The sequence below is a fragment of the Mesoplodon densirostris genome, chromosome 2 (genome assembly GCF_025265405.1).
Source record: "Mesoplodon densirostris isolate mMesDen1 chromosome 2, mMesDen1 primary haplotype, whole genome shotgun sequence".
In the NCBI taxonomy this organism is placed as follows: Eukaryota; Metazoa; Chordata; class Mammalia; order Artiodactyla; family Ziphiidae; genus Mesoplodon; species Mesoplodon densirostris.
This window is the reverse complement of record NC_082662.1, coordinates 31,493,556-31,511,029: the sequence shown is the minus strand read 5'-3', so window position 1 is coordinate 31,511,029 and position 17,474 is coordinate 31,493,556. Positions and strand designations below refer to the sequence as shown.

The 17,474-nt window shown below is 54.7% G+C and overlaps 1 protein-coding gene across 1 annotated transcript; it reads left to right on the top strand.

Moving 5' to 3' along the window:
• The first annotated feature begins 1,460 nt into the window (after positions 1 to 1,460).
• Positions 1,461 to 16,601, top strand: RSPO1 (R-spondin 1). Its single transcript, XM_060082384.1, has 5 exons — positions 1,461 to 1,554; positions 12,709 to 12,900; positions 15,099 to 15,248; positions 15,540 to 15,728; positions 16,438 to 16,601. The coding sequence occupies exons 1-5, from the start codon at positions 1,461 to 1,463 to the stop codon at positions 16,599 to 16,601; spliced, it is 789 nt and encodes a 262-aa protein (XP_059938367.1).
• The last annotated feature ends 873 nt before the right edge of the window (positions 16,602 to 17,474 follow it).

The window sequence follows — 17,474 nt, the reverse complement described above, 5'->3', positions numbered from 1 at the left end:
GTGGGATAATGATTTATCTCCCATGCAGGTGGGCTCTCCTGGGGCCTCCCTGGAGGCGAAGGGGGAAAGGATTGGGACGGGGTTGGGAGGGACACCTCCACTCTAGCATTTCAGCTTTCTCATTCGTTAAGCCAAAACTCAGCCAGCTCTCAGAGCAAACCTGTGAAATATTTATCCCCATTTTATAGATGAGGAAACTGAGGTTCAGAGAGGCTAAGTGACTTGTCCAAAGGCATCTTAAGCAGCCGGTGGGAGGGTGATGCTTCTCTGGCATCTACAAAGCTTCTCTAAGGCTCTCTGTTTCCTCCCGTCCCTGTGTGGGTGTGGGTGTGTGTGCAGCAAATGTGTGGGCCAATGGACGTGCAGGCATCTGTTGTGAAAGTGTGCAATACTGTGAGTGGGAAGTGGGTTTTCGTCTCCTGACTCCCAGGTTGGGCTCCAACTTCCCAGACACATTTCACCGGGGAGGGACCAGCTCCCCCTGCCCCCATCACCCGGGCCAGCGGGTCCACAGACCTGGCTCTCGCTGGGCAGGGGGATTATCCCCATTCTCTGTGTCTCTGGCCAGGGCGGGCGTCGCTGCCTCTTTTATCCTCTCACAAAGGCCAGGCCCGCAGGGCCTGCTGTGTCAGAGTTTCTGTGGCCAGGGGAAGCCTTATTTCCTTTTCTCCCACCAAGCCCAGAGGGCCACGCAGGGTCTGCCAGCTTGTCGGGGGCCACTGCTCTAGCTCCAGGCAGGTGAAAGGCACATTGGTGACTCAGCACTGGGGAGAGAAGGCTGAGGGGTCACTCATAGAAGGACAGAGAGAGCTGCTCTTTAAGAGACATGATGTTACTGAAGCATGAAGTCTGTAGGGTAGACCTAAAGAAGGACTTCCTAACATTGGGCAGGCTGGAAACCAGGCAGCTGGTTTCCAGTGATCCACAAGTTTGATTTGAGTGTCCACCCTATTCCAACGACTTGGGTAGCCAACTCCCATCCCATGTTAGGGACTCTTACAAGATAGGCAGAGGAGCAGATTTCTTCTACGGGGGTGCCAGGTGGGTAACTTGTAATGTCCAAACATTCTGAGTTCTCACAGTCTCCTGGGTAGGGGACCACATGGGAGCGTAGGTGGCATAGGTTGGGGGGCCCCATGGTTCCCCAGAATTAACCCTTCTCTCTCCTCCCCCAACAGGTTGGTTTTTGGAGGTGTCCCTGCTGAAGGACGAAGAGTTCTCCCATGTGACACCCCAAGGTGCCTTTGAGGAAAGCTCTCTGGACCTCCTTATGGGCTGATGGAGAAGTGGGCTCCCCACACCCTCTCTGTCCCCAGCTGAGATTATGGTGGATTTGGGATACAGCCCAGGCCTGGGCCTCCTGCTGCTGACCCAGCCCCGGAGGCGTTAGCAAGAGCCCTGTGCCATCCACCCCCCAGAGACCACCCCTCCTACCAGGGGCCTGGAGCTGGCGAGTGACTATGCGGCTTGGGCTGTGTGTGGTGGCCCTGGTTCTGAGCTGGATGCATCTCGCTGCCGGCAGCCGGGGGATCAAGGGGAAGAGGCAGAGGCGGAGTGAGTAACGGATGCGACTGGACCACCGTGGGCCTCGGGAGTGGTGGTGGTGAGGGTGCTGTCTGGGGACTAGGGCCTTTGGTCGTTTCATTCTATGATGACCATTGCAGATTTCTACATTGTCTATTACATTACTCAGTAGACTATCCTGTTTGTGGATTATCCAGTGTGTGGATTAATTTATTGAGATCACCCACTCTGTAGATTACTCACTTTGTCTGTTTTCCCCTTTGTAGACTCTGCTTTCTAGATTAACCCCTCTCTTGTGAGGGTCCAGTTTGTGGATTCTGCCCTTTGATATAACACCAGCTTTGTGTGGTATCCATGGAAGTGCTTCCCGGCCCCGTGCTCCTGGGGTGCTCAGTGTCCCCCCTTTATGGAGAGGAGTTCAGGGCTCCTTTCTTTTAGTGGTGTCTGAAGTGCAGCCCTTAACCCCTTGGGGCCAGGAACCCCACACAGCCTCATGGTGGGCAACAGACATCCCTGCCCAGATAACGGGGCAGAAACAATGGAGCAGAGAAGGTTGTGGGACAGTCCACTGCTGTGGTTTTTAACCCTGCCCAGTGGGATTCAGAGATCTGTGCTGGGGGGTGAAGGGGAGGCCGTGGGCAGGAGGCTGCCCCCCCCCCACCTTCAAACCAGAGCAGCTTCCCTCTTCCCTGCTTTTGGGAAGATTCCACGTAAGATGTCATTGGAGGAAAGGGTCTTCACAGCCTAAAAAAATTAAATCCTGTCATTGTGCAGATGGGAAAACTGAGGCTAAGAAAGGGGAAGAGATGACATTCCAAAGGACACACAGTCAGTATTGGAACCCAGGTCTCCTGGTTCCTGTGAGCCCAGTCTTCTTGAAAACAGAGCCTGAAGGAGTTTACCTCTCCCCACCATCCCCGCCGTCCCTCCCAGGATCCCATCCTAGGCAGTCCTGAGAGCAGGTCCCCCATTCTCCACTTGATGCCTCCAGGGATGGGGGTTCAGTACCTGCCATCATGTCGTGGGAGTGGCCACTGCGTGTGAGGGACAGTGCCAGGGAGTGGGATGGAGGCCCGACCCAAGCCTATCTGTCTCTCAGCATCCCCCGGAAGAGATGTCACGCCCCCAGGTAGACAGCTCCTCTGAAGTCTAGTCCGACCACCTCTTGCTTCACTTCTGAGGCCTTCCGACCGAGATCCGCCAGGAAAGGTTGAAAGGCAATGGAGTTTTTTTGGGTCTCCACGGGAGTGGCCAAGGCCAGAACCCAGCCCAGAGAGAGAAGCTCAGAGAACTGGTGAAGCTGAAAATCCCTGGCTTAACAAACAATTAGAGACGGTTAGGTTTAATCAGCAGCGAGGCCTTGATTTTCCTCCCTTCTCATCTGTCATGGCCAATATTTTGGACTCCACGGGCCAGATGCGGTTTAGTGGTTTATAATCAGTCTCCTCTATTTTCGAGAGGAGAGAAAGAATGGGAGAGGCCACTCATCGTCATGTGATGTGCACTAGTGGCCACGCTTCCACTGGTGAGCCGCACACTCACTTACACCAGGGGGTCAGAAGACCTGGGTCCATCTTTTGCACTAAAAAAAGAGAAAAGTACTGGCCTGGCCATCAGAATGGGCCACTCCAGCAACAGCCAATCAAATGCAGCGATTTTGATGTGCCCACTTTTGATAGAGCCACATCTCACAGCCTCGACAGCATGTAGCCCAGTGTTTATTACCAAATGGTGTGACTGACAGACATCCTTGATCACCATCAAGGATGCGACGAGGTTGGGGAGAAGTGTGGGAAAGACTCAAGATGCAACGAGGGTCCAAAATGGACAGAGGTTCGGGGGGATATGGGGGTAGACATTGCTAGGCAATACTTGTGAAATCATAACCATAAAGCTGCAAGTGTGATTGTATAGGAATACAGTGAGGGTTACATGAGATAATAGGTACACATATTGTGAAACCTTTGTGAAATATCAAGCTCTGTATGGTCAGGATGCATGTCGTTGTTTTTTTATTTTTTATTTTTTTTTATTTTTATTTTTTTGCGGTACGTGGGCCTCTCACTGCTGTGGCCTCTCCCATTGCGGAGCACAGGCTCCGGACGCGCTGGCCCAGCGGCCATGGCTCACGGGCCCAGCCGCTCCGCGGCATGTGGGATCTTCCCGGACCAGCGCACGAACCCATGTCCCCTGCATCGGCGGGCGGACTCTCAACCACTGCGCCACTAGGGAAGCCCTTTTAAAAAAAATTTTTATTGGAATATAGTTGATTTACAATGTTGTGTTAGTTTCAGGTATACAGCAAAGTGAATCAGTTATACATATACATATATCCTCTCTTTTAGATGCGTGTCATTATTATATAAACAACCTGTGGACCATTTTGCCCCAGGGTTTCCATGGGAGTGGAGGAGGGAAGAAAGGATGGGGACAGCACATGTGGCTGCTCTGGCCCCCACCACGTGCAAGGGCAGTGGGCAGCCTGGGGGGCAGAGGCAGGCTTGCTGTGTATATGAGCCTCAGGTCTGTTGACTCTGCCATCCCGTGACTGCATGCCAGTGGGGCCACCAGAAGCCACCCAGTATAGCTCTGATCCAGAGCCACACACCAGTTTTGAGCCCAGAAATGTGTGATCTCAGGTCTGAGAGATGGTGTCCCTGCACAGAGGCGAGAAGTTTAGCTGTGAGTCCCAAACCCTGACAGGGCGTCCTCCTCCTGTCCCACTCACTGAGGACGCCTCCCCTCCCCGAACCCTCTCTTCACTCACCCTCACTGACCCTTGCCCTCTGCTGACTGCCTTCCTTCCCACCTGGATTTCCTGCCCATCACGGAGCCCTCTTTCCCTCCCCATGCCTCTCACTGAGTGCCCCTCCCCTTACTGAGACCCTTCTCCCATCTGATTCCTGGGCCCCTTCACTCAGTCCTGCCCCCATGAAGCCTGCATTCCTTCACTGAACCCTGACTCTTCCAGAGCTGGACTCCCCAGTTTTTTTTTTTTTTTTTTTCCGGTACGCAGGCCTCTCACTGTTGCAGCCTCTCCCGTTGCGGAGCACAGGCTCCGGACGCGCAGGCTCAGCGGCCATGGCTCACGGGCCCAGCCGCTCCGCGGCATATGGGATCTTCCCGGACCGGGGCACGAACCCGTGTCCCCTGCATCGGCAGGCGGACTCTCAACCACTGCGCCACCAGGGAAGCCCTGGACTCCCCCTTTTTAAAATTAATTTTTATTGGAATATAGTTGATCCACAATACTGTGTTAGCTTCCGCCTCACAGCAAAGTGAACCAGCCACACGTGTACATAAATCCACTCTCTTCCAGATTCTCCTCCCGTACGGGTCACGACAGAACACTGAGTAGAGTTCCCTGTGCTATACAGCAGGTCCTTATTAGTTATCCATTTTATATATACTAGTGTGTATATGTCAATCCCAATCTCCCAATTTATCCCTCCCCTCCCCTTCCCCCTTGGTAACCATAAGTTTGTTTTCTACAGCTGTGACTCTATTTCTGTTTTGTATTCATTGGTGCCATTTTTTCAGATTGCACATGTAAAGGATATCGTATCATATTTGTCTTTCTCTGGACTCCCCTTTTTTGCCCCTTCTCACTGCCCCGTCCTCCAACTGGAGCCTTCCTCCCCTCCGTCACTAACCGTCTGTAGAGTCCCTCTTCCCTGGCTGAAGCCCCATTCACTCCTTGGGCCATTCCCCACTCGCCCGTTGCGAACCCCCAGAGGCCGGCCCCGGGTGGCAGAGACGGGTCATGAGGAGCCCGTGGGTGAAGGGGGAAGAGGCAATTTAACCTGGTGTAGAGGATGTGGAAAGGAACCAGGAGGGCTGCGAGGGCCCAGAGGGAGTGACTCCTGAGATGTGATTTTAAAGATGAGTAGCTGATGTGCAGGCAAGGGAGTGGGGGGTGGTGGGGGAGGCGGAGGGCACTCCAGGCAGGGGACCAGCCTGTCCAAAGGTGAGGAGTTGGGAGGAGGCACAGACTGTGCAGGAAATGGGGTGCAGCAAGAGGTAGCTGGAGGAGTGGTTTCTGGGTGCAGTTCTAGGGAGCCCTGAGGTTTTCACTGGAGCAGCTCTGCTCATTCTGTGTTAGACGTGGATGCTGTTTTCTACTGAAAAGAAGGGTTGTGCTGTTAAAACAAAAAGCTGAACACCCATTAGGGTAGAGCAAGGAAAGCTGCCTGGAGCTGAGGGAGCATCCTGGGAGCGATGCCGCACAAGTGGGCAGAGGTCGGAGGGTGGAGCGCTTGGTACCCGCCAGGCTGAGGAGTTTGCCCTTGACCTGACTTGAGCTGTGGGTAATGAGGACCCACGGAGAGGTCTGAATTAGGGGAGCAGTGTGGTCCAGCTGCAGGACTGGGTGAGGGGAGGTGGTTCGAGATGGGAGGCAAACAGGCCAGTTAAAGGCTATTTGGGCCCAGTCGAGGAAAAAGTGTGGGTCTAAACTAAGCTCACAGCTGAGTTAAAGGATGCCGGATCTTCCCGGGGGATGTGCCCAGGGCACCAGGGCACCAGGATTGGACACATCTCCTGGGAGAGCATGTGGCCTCCACCCACTCAGCGAGGTCCCAGTTCCTGTCACCCCCCTGCCCCGCCCTTGCCTCCGCCCACTTAACTCAGGGCTCTCTCACCGAGTCTAATTCCTCCAAGACTAGATACCACGCCCAAACAAAGGTCAGCCCTCCTCTGGGTCATGGAGAGTTCCCCTCCCTTGGCACTGACCCTCACCCACCCCCCCGTAACTCCTCATTCCTATCCTGTCCCGCTCCCCACACTTTATCAAGCCCCCCAGTGAGCTCCATCCATATAACCCCCTCCCTGAGCCTCTGCCTCACTCACCACATCCTCAGCCCTACATTCTGGGGGAGCCCTATCCCTGTGTGGAGCCTTACCCCTTACTGGGCTCCCATTCAGAAACAAGACAGGCTCCACCCTCCCAAGCTCTTTCTAATGGGAGGAAAAGACATATTAGCAGATAATAACGACACAAGGTGATATCTACCATGATGGATTCAAGTACTGGGGGCAGGGAACACACAGAAATACTCCATCCAGATTTTACATGGAGGTGAGATCAATGGAGACTTCCTGGAGGAGGTGACCTTAGTTCTGAGGCTTGAAAGAGTTAAGCTCAAGAGGAGGCAGAGGGTGTTCCAGGCAGAAGGACCAACTTGAGCAAAGGCACAGAGGTGTGAAGTAGTGTGATGTGTTCAGAGGAACAAAAATAATTCCATATTGCTTAGAGGTAGTGTGAAGAGATGAGGTGGATGGGATCAGCCTATGGAAGCTTTTTAGGCCAGGTGGAAGAGCTGGGTATTAATTCTGCAGCCAATAGGGAGCTATGGATGGGTTTTAGGCAGGGGTGTGACACCATCAGAATTGGGGTTTTGGAAAGATCTCGAGATGAGAAAGTTGGGGACCTGGGAGAAGTGAAGTCCCTGGAGAGGAGGCACTGTGGCCAGAAGCCATTCTTCAGGGGGTTGGGGGCTGAGCCACCCCGGGGCAAGGCCTAACTGTAGAAACATCAGCCCGAAAGCGGTTTGCATGGGGATGAAGGGGGCGAGAAGCACCAGGGAAGGGAGGAGGACACAGCTTTGCCTTCCTGGCTCATGCACTCAGGCTCCACTGAGTGCCTGGGAGTGGGGGCAGTAGGGTGGGGGTGGGAAGGGCAGAACTGCATGAGGGGGTTTTGTGAAGAGCTTGGAAGGAGGCTCCATCAGCTCCCTGAGCGCCCTCCCCATCACTGAGCCCACCCATCCTCAGCCAGGCTCCAGCCCTGCCAGGCTGCCTCCCCTGCACGCAACCCTCCTGTCAGGGGCACAGAAACCCGAGGCAGCATTCAGATTGTGAATCTGACCACGCCAATAGACTAAAGCCCTATTTTCCATTCTGTGGATGCCCTCGGATGGTCAGTGCCTCAGAGCCTTTGCACAGGCTGTTTCTCCTGTCGGCACTCCCTCTTCACCTAGCCTGCTGCACAAGGGCACGCCCTTCATCGCTCCTACAGTCCTCACAATGTGCAGCCAGCCCTCAGTGGGCGTCTGTTGCTACATCTCCACATCCCCAGTTCCTGGCCGCTCTGACACGTGTTAGGTGTGCGGTGAACGTCTGTGGAATGAATGAGCCTCAGTTTCTCCCTTTGAATTATTATGTAACCTCTGCCCGTACCCAGCATCTTCCTTGGACACCCCCCACCCCGGCACACACAGAGCCCCGTCCACTCTGGCTTTCCATCCCCTCGCTGCCCATCTATTTGCGTCACTAAGCCAAGAACACCCTTTGGGTCCCATTCCCCTTGAGAAGTGTCTCTTTCCTCCTTGGACTGCCCCTGCCCATCACCAAGCCCCTCTCCTCCTTGCTGAACACCACTCTCCCTTCCTGAGCCCCCAAACCTCATGGAGCTCAGCTCCCTAGTCCCTTATCCCTGACCCCAGCCTCAAGCCTCAAGGCCTGTCTTACCACCTGAGCTCTGTATGTTGACCCTCTCGTATCCTTGGGTCTTCACTCCATCACTTCACCCTGCCTCTGTCTTGTGATCACATTCCCCACCCCCAGCTGGTCTCTCCTTTCTGTCTGTGTTCTCTGACCCCCTCTGTCCCTCTCCTCACTTTACCCCCCCCTACCTCTATCCCCTCCACTCACTCTTCAGCCCCCTGTGGTTTGGCTGGCATCCCACCAAACTGCCTTTCTTGAGGTCACCCAATCACCTCAGTGCACGTGTTGTAGATTTGTCCAGGGCTCCCCAGTCATGGTCTCCTCCCAGCCCCGGTCCCCGCAGATCTCGCCCTTTTCCACTCGGTTTCCATCCCACCACCCCCCTCAATGCCCTTCCATCTCTCCAACTATTCCTTCTCAGCCTCTTTCCAGGCACCTTCCTCTACTTGTGTGTTGAATGCGAGTACTGCCCGGGCCGCAGCTCTTGATCCTCTTCTCAAGCTGCACAGCTCTTTCCCCCGGGACGCTTTCCTCTCCCACGGATTTAACCCCCAATGATGGCTCCCAGGACGGATCCCTGAGTTCTCTCCCTTCTCCATAGCCAGTCTCCTGAATGAGATGGTTCTCTTTCCTCACCTTCCTTTACCCTTCAGCCACTGCCCTCCACTCTCCACCCCCACCAGGGATGCCAACAACCTGTTTGTGGCTGATTCCTTACGTGACATCTGAGAAGCATTTGGCGTTGGGCTCCCCGCTCCTCCCTTGAGTGTCCTCTTCTCCACTTTTTTTTTTTTTTTTTTTTTTTGCGGTACTCGGGCCTCTCACTGTTGTGGCCTCTCCTGTTGCAGAGCACAGGCTCCGGATGCGCAGGCTCAGCGGCCATGGCTCACGGGCCCAGCCGCTCCGCGGCATGTGGGATCTTCCCGGAATGGGGCAAGAACCCGTGTCCGCTGCATCAGCAGGCGGACTCTCAACCACTGCGCCACCAGGGAAGCCCGAGTGTCCTTTTCTCTTGGCTTCCGTGATGCAACATGCTTTTGAGTGTCCCTGCCTGTCTGGGTGCTCCTTCTCAGCCTCTTCATTGGCCCTTCTTTTTCTGTCCTTCTCTTCAATGGCTAATGCCTCTTCTCACTGTCTGCACCCTCTCTCCTAGTCGTCTCATGGACCTCTAGGCCTTTGATGACTGTTTTATATTAAGGACTCTGTGTCTCAATCTCCAGGTAAAATGTTTCTCTTGAGTTCCAGACCCACAGGTTCAGCTGCCTAGTAGACACCTCCCCCCGGATGTCTCATGAGAACCACAAACTCAACACAAGTCATCATTTCCTCCACCCAAATCTGCTCTTCCTCCTGTGGGCCCTCTCTTGGTGAAGGACCAACAGCTACCCCACCACCCAAGCCCAACGCCTAGGCATCATCCTTGTTGTGTGCCTTCCCCGGGCTCTCACCCCACATCCAGTTCATCACCTAGTCTCATTGATTCTACCGCCTGAATATCTCACCTGTGTCTACACCTGTCCATCCTCTTGGTTCAGCTCCATCTCTTTGAACCTGGGAGTCCTCCTCCCTCCAGGTTTGCCATCCTTACAATCTGGTCTCCACACCACAGAGTGATCTTTCTAAAATGGAATCCTGGCCATGTCTCCTGTTTTAAAGCCCCCAGGGATTCCTCATGGCCTTTAGGGTAATGTCCGTACTCCTTTATAAGGGTTCGAGGCTGTTCCTCCTCTGGCCCCTGCTTCCCTCTCCACTCACTCCACACACCAGCCATGCTGAACTAATTTCAGATCCCCCACGGGCCACACTTTCTCTTGCGGGTCACTGAGAGCTCTGAAGGGAGATGCACACAGAGATCTGTTGTTGGTTGAGTGGGGGGTGGGCAGCAGGATTCTGAGAAGGCCCTTTGCAAATCTGTCCTTAAGAAAAGTGATAAGGAACGAATAAATGAGTTACGGGAGCATAGTGATAGAGGCCCACAACTGGGACACCTGGATGACTTTGGTTTTTGAAACCAAGGCAAAAAACTAGAAGGAGCATTCATTTCAATAATGAATTAAATAAAAACCTTGAGTATAGACAACTTAATATCTTTGAAGTAAAAGTGATACCTAAAATCTACAGTGACATTAATTTGTAATACAGCTGAATAATGGCCCGAAGTGGAAAACTAATCCCAAGGGGTTTCCATCATAACTTCGACACCACCTTTGGAGCCTTTTTTTTTCTCTTACAATGACCCAACCAACAAGAATGATATTAAGTTTTAAATTCATTGATTATTTACATGGTAACATTGACTCTCTATAAATAAATTCTCTATTTTAAAAACTCAGTCTGGCCATGCTTTCAGTTTGCCTGTCACCTTGTATTGTCCTACCCCCTGGCTTTCATAAACTTTGTCCCCTCTGCCTGGAACACATACTGGCTGTGAAACCTTGTTTAAGTAATTCGACCTCTCTATTTCCTCATCTGTGAGAAAGAGGATGAAAAAAAAGTAGTAGTACCCCCTTCACGGGTTGTGAGGTTCAAATGAGTTAATACTTGTAAAGCATTGAGAGCAGTGCCTGCCACAGGATAAATGTTCAACCTTCAGGGATAAGCTGCCATGATTATGATTACGATTCTGTTGTTGTTGTTTTATTGTTGTGTTTGTTATTCCCCTCTTCTCTTCTGTTCACCTTTCTCTTACTCGTTCCCCTGTTCTGAAATCAGGGAGCATTCCTGGAGCAGGTGTTCCTCCCCACAACCCTGCAGAGTGGGCATCCTGATCTCCCTATTTTGGTGGTGGGAAGGGAGGCCCACAGGATGCAGTGTTTCACCCAGGGTCACAGGCTGGGCAATTGGCTCAGGTCCAGCCAGCTGAAGCCTGAGCTCTGGGTCCTCCATTGCGGCACAACCCCCTGCCATCTCTGCTCTGATTCCCCTGGCTCTCTGCCTCCAGCCTGTATCTACAGATCCTCGCTGCCTGGTTCCTCTTTTAGTGACTGGCCCCACCCATCCCCTATGCCAGAACCCCGGGAAGCACCGCAGCCTCCTCCCGCTATGCTTGGTCACCATGACCGTACTGATTGTATTCCCTAAGCAACTCTCAAATCGTTTTCTCTTCATCTCCACTGAACAGAACTTGGTTAAAGACTTTCTCATCTTTCTCACCTGGATGATCTGGTCAGCATCCTCCCTAAAGGTCCTCCGGTCTCTGGTCTCTCCCCAGGCTGCAGAGGAAGCTTTCCAACATGTAAATCAGACTGGGTCTTGCTCCTGCTTAAAACTTGCCAATGACTTCCTGTTGTCTAATCAGCTCTGAGAAAGATGGCCCCAAAACTCTGCAAAACAAGGATTCTGTGGCCAAAATGTCTCAGAGGTGCAGTTCACTCTTTCCCCATTTTAGAGAGTCACTCTAATTCATAGGAGCATAATAAAGGCTGCAAAAAGTCCTGCAGTAAAGAATCCTGTTTAGACTTGTTGGATCCGGTGGTTCTCAGTCTCACCTGGTGCAATGGCCTTTTCTCTACATCCTTCTATGAACATTTAGGGGAATCACGTTCCAAGGAATACTCTTTGGGAAATGCTGCCCAACAGGATGGAATTCAAGTCCATTGGCATGATATAAAAGGCCCCTCCTGATAGGACACCTTATCTTTCACTTGTACCCCAAATTATCCACAATTCTCTTGGGGTCATTCTGCGCCTCTGTGGTCTTGCCCCTGGAGGGCCCTTGTCTCCACTTCCCAATGGACAAATCACTACTTATTCTTCAAGAGCTGGCCCAAATGGCACCTCCTCTGTGACTCCTTCCTTCCTTATTTCTGGGTCCTCTGTCGCTTGGCCTTGTGGCTGCCAGCATGTTCCTGGTTGCAGGCCCGTCTGCACCCCTGAGAGATTAGCTCAGCTTGGCCAGGCGTCTTCCCCTCCACGTCCCCAGCACTCACACTGCACATGGTACCTGGGAGGGGCCGGGTGAGTGTTGGTTGAACAAGTGAATGAGGAAACAAGATCAAAGGTCTGAGACTCAACGCTGGCGCTGGGGACCATGCTGGCTCAAAGGATGGTTCCAAGCTCAGCACCTTTGACATCTTGGGCCACATTGTTTTTATAGGAGCTGCCCCCCGCATCGTAGGATGTTTAGCGGCCTCCCTGGCCTCTGTCCCCCAGATGCCACTAGCAACCCCTCCCCAGTGTGATAATCGAAACGTCTCTAGACTTTGCCAAGTGTCCTCTGGGGAACAGACTCATCTCTGCTTGAGAGTACTGTTCTAGACGCGGGTTATTCCAGCTGTCTTCCTGTCTCTGGGCAGGTGGCCTCTTTCTCATTTTTCCTCTTGTCCTTAAAATTTTCTCAAGGACGAAAGCCCTCCATCCATACCTGAGCCTGAGCTTTCCTTCCTCTGGGGTGGGGGTGGGGATGAGGGAATGTGTAAATTCCAGGATGGGTGCAGCTTCAGTGCCTCCTCTGGGGATGATGGAGCAAGCCTGGAGGGTGAGTTTGTGTTGTACCTGGACCTAATAGAGGCATTTAGGGTGGATGGCAGCCCTTGCTGTGCTAGTTCGCTTGAAAGCAGATACTGGGGAGGTTTATAAAGCAGCCTTGCAGAGAGCTACCAGCCTGGCCTGTGCTTTTTGAGAAGCACATTCATTCTACGGGCTGAAACTCCTGTCTACTCACTTCCCATCCTTGTGGGATCCTGGGAAAGATGGAGGTCTCTCCCACAGCTGCCTCTCACCCTTGCTCCATCCTTGCAGTCAGCGCCGAGGGGAGCCAGGCCTGTGCCAAAGGCTGTGAGCTCTGTTCGGAGGTCAACGGCTGCCTTAAGTGCTCACCCAAGCTGTTCATCTTGCTGGAGAGGAACGACATCCGCCAGGTGGGCGTCTGCTTGCCGTCCTGCCCACCTGGATACTTTGATGCCCGCAACCCTGACATGAACAAGTGCATCAGTGAGTGTGGGCGGGGCTGGGCAAGGGCGCGGGAAGCTCTGGACATGGGGTGGGGGTGGGGTGGGGCAGTGCTTTGAACTGATGATGGACTACAAGAGGAGTAGAGGGATACGGAGGAGGGGAGTCCTTTTTTTTTTTTTTTTTGCGGTACGCGGGCCTCTCACTGTTGCGGCCTCTCCCGTTGTGGAGCACACGCTCCGGACGCGCAGGCTCAGCGGCCATGGCTCACGGGCCCAGCCGCTCCGCGGCATGTGGGATCTTCTCGGACCCGGGGCACGAACCCGTGTCCCCTGCATCGGCAGGCGGACTCTCAACCACTGCGCCACCAGGGAAGCCCAGGAGGGGAGTTCTTGATTTAAATATCCAGCTGCTGGCCAGACCTCTCCCCAGACATCCCACCCACGTTTCCAACCCATACCATAGCCACATCTCCTCCCTCCAAACCTGCGCTGACCTGTATTGGGTCACTCTCAGTGTCCCAACCCATCACCCAAGCCACAGACCTGAGAGCCAACCTCTTATTTATGCCCCCACCCCATCCATCCAATAGCCAAACTGTGCCTCCTTCATCCTCTTTCCATCCTCGCTGCCATGGTCTTATCCAGGGTCCCGTCACGTCTCTCCTCGACCACTGCAATAGCCTGTTCATCTGTCCCCCAACCCTCATCTGGTTCCCTTCCACCCTCCCTCTGCACTGCAGCCAGAAAGATGCCTCTGAGACACATAACCAGAAAATCACTGCTGGCTCCACTGAGGGCAGGGAAATTCAAGCCCTGGTCAGCCGTCTCTCCCCACCCTTTTCCCCCCACTCTTCTCACTCTGCTCCACTCTCTCACACCAGCTACCGTCCCACATGCTCCAAGACACATGCTGTCACACCTCCCTCTCAGCTGGGGGACATGCAGCGAACACTCTCCTGTAAACAACGCCAGGGACCTTCCCATTCTGTTCAGAGCCTTGGAGTTTAGAAGGCATTTCCAGACCTGTCAGTTGAGCCTCCCAACCACCTTTGGAGGGAGACAGACTTAAGTGATGTTACCCTTTTCATAGCTGATAACTTCGAGGTCTCAGGGGAAATGACTGATCCAAGTTCAGCCGACTTGGGTTCTAATCCCAACTCCGCTGCTTATTCATTGTGTGACCTTGGGCAAGTCGCAGCCTCTCAAAACCTCATCTTCAAAATGTGGGTGCTTGCTTTTACCCCCTAGGGTTGTTGTAAGAGGCATATGGAAGCCCTCAGGGTCTGGCACTCAATAAAGAGCTGCTGTTATTCTTACTTTTGTTCATATTTTGCCTGCCACCAAACCCAAGAATCAGAGGCCAGGAGGCACAGAGGAGGGTGGGGTGGCGTTGGGAAGCTTGTGAGAACGGAGGTAGGACCCCGGGACTGCCCTCTTGGTCCTCAGGGATTTGGGGTAGGGCGTTCCTGGCTGTGCCAGCTTCTGGGAAACTGGCATCCCAGACTTCAGGGGTGGAGACTGGGGAGAAGTCAGCTCCACCCACAATCCAGGAGGGGAGAGATTGTGAAAGACCCCTCCAGCTTCTAGCCTAGCCCGGCAACCCACCCTCCCCCCACTTCCCCAGAGGAGGGAGAGCTGGCAGGAGGGCTTCAGGGAGGGACCCAGGAGTCCAACCAAGGTGGTTCCTGGAACCCGGCCTTGTAGAGGCAGAGGAATTTGCCCTGGGATTGCTCTCCCCTACTCCAGGCAGATTCTTGCTGCCCCGGGCAGGAGGAGAACCAGGCTCTGGGGTGTTGTGCACGCCCAGCGATAGGGGGAGAGGAGACTACACAGCCACTCTCAGGGTGTCATTGTATCCCTCGGTTCAGCTCTGATTAGGTGGTCCTTGGGGTGCCGTGAGAGGCTGGGACGCTCCTCTCGCCCCCACTAATCTCCTCTCCTCTGAAACCGGCTCTCTTGGGCCTCCCTTTGGGCTCCCGGGCCTGGGATTGGGTTGGGGTTGAGGTTGGCTGACCGTGGCAAGAGTCCCAGCCAGCCCTCAAGAGAGGCTGCTTTGGTCTCCTCTCCCCCCATCCCCTTGCCTTCCTTTCTCTCCCTCTCAAGACTCCCCTGCGGTAATTGCAGCCCCAGGCCCCGTTCCTGCCCTGTGTGAGTGGGCGTGGCTGGGTGGCCACGGGGACCAGGGGAGGCGTCCATCCGCGGCTGAGCCAGAGGCCCCCAATCTGGCCCTCTCCTCAGAATGCAAGATCGAACACTGTGAGGCCTGCTTCAGCCACAACTTCTGCACCAAGTGTAAGGAGAGCTTGTACCTGCACAAGGGCCGCTGCTATCCCGCCTGTCCCGAGGGCTCTGCGGCTGCCAACGGCACCATGGAGTGCAGCAGCCCCGGTAAGGCAGGAAGGCGCGGTGGGCAAATGCTGTGGCCCAGGGTCCAGGACCCCGGAGGAGGGGCGGGCGGGGGATTCAGCCAGGGAGAGCGTGGGCTAGGCCCTGTGCAGCGAAAGCGCATCACCACCACCCTCTGAGCTTTCCCTCAGGACTTTTCTGCCTTCTGGACTAAAGACGCCTCTAGCCTGGGGCTGCGGCTGAGAGCAGATGGGAGGGGCTCCCGTGGGGTACCCGGGGCCAGGGGAGGAGACGTGACCCCCTTCTCCTCTTGCTTCCCTCCCCTCCTGCCAGCACAATGTGAAATGAGCGAGTGGTCTCTGTGGGGGCCGTGCTCCAAGAAGAAGAAGCTCTGTGGCTTCCGGAGGGGCTCGGAGGAGCGGACACGGAGGGTGCTCCACGCCCCTGGGGGGGACCACACCGTCTGCTCCGACACCAAGGAGACCCGGAGGTGCACGGGGAGGAGGACACCCTGCCCGGAGGGTGAGCTGAGGCCTCACCTCCCTGGGGTCGGGGGTCAGCACAGCCACGGGAGTTCTGACCCCCTCTGCTTCCTGCCTGTGGCCCAGGAGAGGGCTCAGGCCAGGACCCCATACTGTGCAAACCCATGCCAGGCAGAGAGTGGGCCCCGCAGCTGTGTGATGGGCTGGGAAGCTTCTATGGCCCTATCCCTCCCCATTTCTTCTGAGCCAGTGGATGTCGGCACTGGAAGTGCCCTCCGAGGTCAGATGATGGGGACGTGGAAGGGGGTGTTAAGACCCAGAGGGGTGCAGTGATTTGGCCAAGGTCACACAGCCTGCAGGTGGCAATGATGTGGCAGTGTCCTGGGGTGGAGGAGTGGCGGGGGGGGGGGGCTGTCCTGCCTGTCCTGAGAGCTGCAGTGACCATCTGGGAGATGCCCTCAGCCCATTGGGATCCAAGGTCTGAGGAAGACGTGAGGAAGAGGCGGGCGTCTGGTTCATCGAGGGGTGCAGGGTGAAAAGGCTCACGGGACCCCTTCTCAGTACCCATGTTGCAGCGCCCTCTGCAGTGGCTGCTTCTCAGAGGAGTCCTTGAGGGGACCCCGACTGCCTATGGGCCTCCTCCCCACCTCCCCCCACCGCCCAGCTTCCTCACCACATTCCTCCTCGGGCCCTTGGCCATGCCCAGGGTCTCCCTGCTGTGTCAGGACGCCCTTTGTTGACTCTTACAGGGCAGAAGAGGAGGAAAGGCGGCCAGGGCCGGCGGGAGCATGCCAACAGGAACCCCGGCCGGAAGGAGAACAAGGAGGCGGGTGCCGGCGCTCGGAGACGCAAGGGCCAGCAGCGGCAGCAGCAAGGGACAGTGGGGCCGGTCACCTCTGCGGGGTCCACCTAGGGACACTGTTCAGCCTCCGGGCCCGTGCAGAAAGAGTCCAGCCCTGCTCTGTGTGATGAGAGCTTTACCGAACTCGAGCACTGGGGGCAACGCTTACACACACTCTCCATACATACGCGTAGACACAGATACGTGCACACAGGTCCCATGTCCAAACGTGTAACTGACATACATGTAAACGTGTGCACGCGCACACGTGGACACACACACACACACACACAATCGAGGTTACCGGAAGACACTTCTGTCCCTCGGCCATCATTGGGTCAGCAGGGCAGGGAGGCAGAGGGCTCATCTCTGCCCTGCAGAGGGCCTAGTGGCACACACTTGGTTTGTGATGTTCCCAGTGGGCACATCAGAGAGAACATTTTCCAGCGTCCAAGCCCAAACTCTGCAGAGTGGAGCCTTCTGGAGGAGCTGATGGCACCAGCCTGGTGTAGCAGACCGCAGCCAAAGCTTGAGGAGTGTTCGGCATCTCCAGCTGTGTGACTTTATCTTTGGAGAGTATTGTTACACCTCCATGATCCATATCAGGGCTTTCCTGACTCTGAAAACTGCTTAAAGGTTTATTTCAAATTAAAAACGAAAACCAAATGACAACAGTAGCCACAGGTACCACGTTTCTTTTCAGGGTATGGGGTTGGTAGAGTACACGGGAGGAGGAAGTGAATTTCAAGGGACCCCTCCTGGTCTAATTTACAGAAGGTCCAGAGCAGGAAGAAAACTTGGGGGATGTGTAGAGCAGTAACCAGATTCTCTACATCTTTGTTACTCAGAGTGTGGTCTGTGGACCAGCATCAACATTATCACTAGGCAGCTTGTTAGAAATGAGAATCTCAGGTCCCATCCCAGACCTGATGAACCAGAGTCTGC